General features: G+C 33.1%; 1 protein-coding gene across 1 annotated transcript; it reads right to left on the bottom strand.

The window, feature by feature from the left end:
• Window positions 1-1,345: 1,345 nt before the first annotated feature.
• Window positions 1,346-2,273, bottom strand: LOC123323953 (olfactory receptor 2AJ1-like; the record flags this gene model as incomplete). The annotated part of the gene is made up of 1 exon (XM_044912487.1): window positions 1,346-2,273. A coding segment is annotated over exon 1 (912 nt), but the record flags the coding sequence as incomplete, so codon positions are not given.
• Window positions 2,274-3,842: the final 1,569 nt, after the last annotated feature.

A 3,842-nucleotide genomic window follows, 5' to 3' on the forward strand; every position in this document is an offset into this window, starting at 1 on the left:
TATATATGTCAGTGTATGTATATATATTTCTCACTTCAGTAACAAAGGTTTCAAAACAAACTATTCAATGAACAATGGATATTTCAAGTGGAGTTCTGAAAAGTTTTGTTTTTTTCTTCAAAACTTCCAGGTGAGGGCAGAGTGATGCATGTCGTTGTACTGGTTTGGGATTTAATGTAGTTCTGACATTTTGTTTCCCAAATTCCCTCTCAGTTAAGTTTGAAAGGGGGCAAAAACAGAAGTTGCTTGTGCCTGCTGGATTGTTTTTGGCCCCTCTACATCACTTTCTCTGTACAGAGGTGTAGCCCTCTCACTCAGACATTCACAATACAAAAAAGATCCAGGAGAACTAGGACAGGGATGCAATTGATGTATGGAGGTTCTTACATGCAATATTTGTTTACATCATTGTGCAAAAAAACAGGGATGGTGGATTTCAAAGGGAAGTGTTTTCATGATTTAGAGCTCATATTAATAGAAACTGAATGCTAGTTCTTCAATAACTCTTAATAAATGTTATTCTTACTAAATAATATTTAATGCATTGAGTATATCAAATAAGTTACATAATGTATTAGTATATTAAAATACATAATAATATATGATTTATTAAATACTAAAATACATTGGTTTATGTTTCTGTTTTATTGAGGTATAATTGATATAATTCTACTGTTCTTAGGTGTACTGCATAAAAATTTGATATATCTATATCTTATAAAATAATTATCAAAATAAGTTTAGTTATCATCTGTCACCACACAGAGCTACAATTCATTTTGTTATGATGAGAACTACTAAAACCTACACTCTCAGCCACTTTCTTATATACAACGGACCATTGTTAACTACAGTCACCATGCTCTACATTAATTACATAACAGGACTTACTTATTTTTAACTTATGTATCATATAACTAGAATTTTTACCTCTTGAACACCTGCACCCATTTTGCCTATAATTTTTTATGAATTTTTGATAGCTGCTTGTAACCTTGGAATTATAATTTTACTGTTTCATGAAATAGAAAAGTTATATGGATAGATCCCATATAATGTGATTGTATTATAAAAGTCAATTTTTATAAGTTCTTAGAATTTTTCATGGGAGGGAACAGTGCATTTCTGGATGTATGCATTTATAAAACAAATACCTGTAAAACTTTTTTTTTAATTTTCATTGGAGGTTTGGAAAAATCCACTTTCCACTCTTGATGGATAGAAACTTTGATTTTCTTTCTAAAGATATGACTAATGGATAATCTCTAAGCACTGAATACTGATATAGAAAACACATGCTTCAAGCATTTTTATTACTATCTTTAATGGAGAAAGTTACTTGGAGCATATTTTTCATTGCCTTCAGAACATCTTTATTCCTAAAACTGTAGATGATAGGGTTCAGTGTGGGTGTGAGGATGGTATAGAATATTGCCAAGTATTTGTCCTGGCCCGGAGTGTGGTATGATTTGGGTCTCATGTATGTGAAAATAAATGGCCCATAGTACATTGTGACCACAATCATGTGGAAGGAACAGGTAGAAAATGACTTTTTCTGTGCTTCTGATGATTTCATTTGAAGAACAGTAAGGAGAATTTGGACATAAGAAGCAAGGATTAGGGAGGAAGGGACAAGGAGAAAAATTAAGCCACTTACATAAACTCCTCGTTCATAGAGTGTTGTGTCCACACAGGACAACTTCAACATGGCAGGGACTTCACAGAAAAAGTGATCAATGGCTCTTGGGCCACAGAAGGGAAACGGGAGTGCATAAGCTGTGTGGACTATGAAGTTGACGGTCCCAACAATCCAGGACCCTCTAGCCATGAGAATGCGGACATAGTCATTCATAAGAATGGGATAGTGTGGTGGGTGACAGATGGCTACATAGTGATCATAAGACATTGCCGCCAGGAGAAGGCACTCACCACCCAGGAGGGTGAGGGATAGAAATATCTGGAAGCCACAACCTGCGAATGAAATAGTTCTGCTGCCTGACAGAAAGTCAGTGACCATTTTGGGAACAATGTTGGAAATATGCAAGATGTCCATGAAAGACAGATGGCTGAGCAAGAAATACATTGGAGTATGGAGTCTTGAGTCCCTGAGGATAAGGAGGATCATGATTGTGTTTTCTGTTATAGTCATAATAAAAATGATGAATATAAAGGACATGAAAACTAGACTTGATTGAGAAGAAGAAAAGAGTCCTAAAAGAATGAAATCACTGGTGAAACTGTGATTCTCATGCCCCATGATGAACTCCACTCTTTTCCTAAAATAGAAAAAAATAGAGCTAAAATGCAGTGGCGTAAATCTCAAACTCATTTACATTTAGAAGCATAATAAAATGAGAGCGATGCATATTTTGCAGTTCAAGTCAACAGACTCTCAACCAGCTTTGGAAGTGGGCTTGGTTTACAATATGGCCATTTATTTGTTTGAATCAACTGATGATATGGGTCTATTGAGAAAGCTGTTAGCTCCATGGATGTAGTCTTAATTCCGTATTCTTAAATGCAGTTCAATCTTTTGTCAAATGTCACTTTTTAAATGAGACCTACCCTGAACACTGTACTTAAAATCTCAGTAACCCCCGACTTGCCTATTTCTCCTTACTGTGCTGTCCTTTGATGTATTTTGCAAATCACTTTTCATCTTTTACATATTCAATAAACTTATGAACTAAATTTATTTTTTATAGTCATTCTAACTCATCAGAACTTAAACTTCCCAATGTGAAATCGTTGTTTTGCCCTCTGTATAAACTGAATGGCTACACAATGCCTGGTATATAGTAGTTGCTCAATAATATCCTTTAAATACCTGAATAAATGAATAGCATATGGAACTCAATTTTCTGTCTCATTTTTTATTTGGATAAAGCTTAAAGAAAATGAAATGTATTATTTATACATCTTTCTAAAATAATAAGTAATGATATACTATAAAAACTAGCTTAATCTGTATTTATAATTTAATCTGTAATTTGTAAATATCAGCATTTAAATGTAAAAAAATGAAAATTTTATTCAGTTAAAATAAGAATATATTTTAATTGGGCCAGTTTTATTAACTCCTCAATGTTGAATTATATTTCATTAATTCTTTATATAGAGAATCATATTGTTTCCTAAATAATGAAATTGTTTAGATGTGGGTAGTGACTTAAGTGTTCCCTTTACTATATGTGCACAAATTCACTATGTATGATCTATCCCTCAATAAATAGATAAACATGCGTACATACTTATACCCACAGAGAGAATTTAAGAAAACACTGCTGCAAATCATGAAAAATAAATAACATATAAAACAAGTTATTTGCCTTCTTTAAGAACTATTCATAAGTTTGGGGTTCCTGTCTGGCTTAGTCAGTAGAGCATGTGACTCTTGATCTCAGGGTTGTAAGTTTGAGCACCATGAATCTTAAAAACAACAACAAAAAAACTTTTTATGTTTGAATGAAATGTGTTTTGGTTTTCCCTTTGGGAAGCAAATGTACAAATATGTCCCTGATCAAATATAAATAATGTGTATTTTTCTGTTTTATTTTAGTGATTATTGAGATTCTTCATTATGAAATAAACCTCTACACTCTATTTTGAAGGCCTGGAATGTGACCACTGTTTTGCTATAACGTTAGGTATATGAAAAGATTAACCTTTGAATGACGTTGCAGATAGATACATGTTTAAGTAGGTCTTGCTGTTTTGACTGGTTTGACCAACAGCTCAGTAAAATTTGGTAAGGACATGGATTGAGATTTAAGGGCATCGATGCCTTCCGTGAATTGGTGGATCATAAGTTAGTCTTTAAAATCTATGAATAAAAAAATCAA

This window comes from Neomonachus schauinslandi, unplaced genomic scaffold (genome assembly GCF_002201575.2).
Source record: "Neomonachus schauinslandi unplaced genomic scaffold, ASM220157v2 HiC_scaffold_3251, whole genome shotgun sequence".
NCBI classification, from domain to species: Eukaryota; Metazoa; Chordata; class Mammalia; order Carnivora; family Phocidae; genus Neomonachus; species Neomonachus schauinslandi.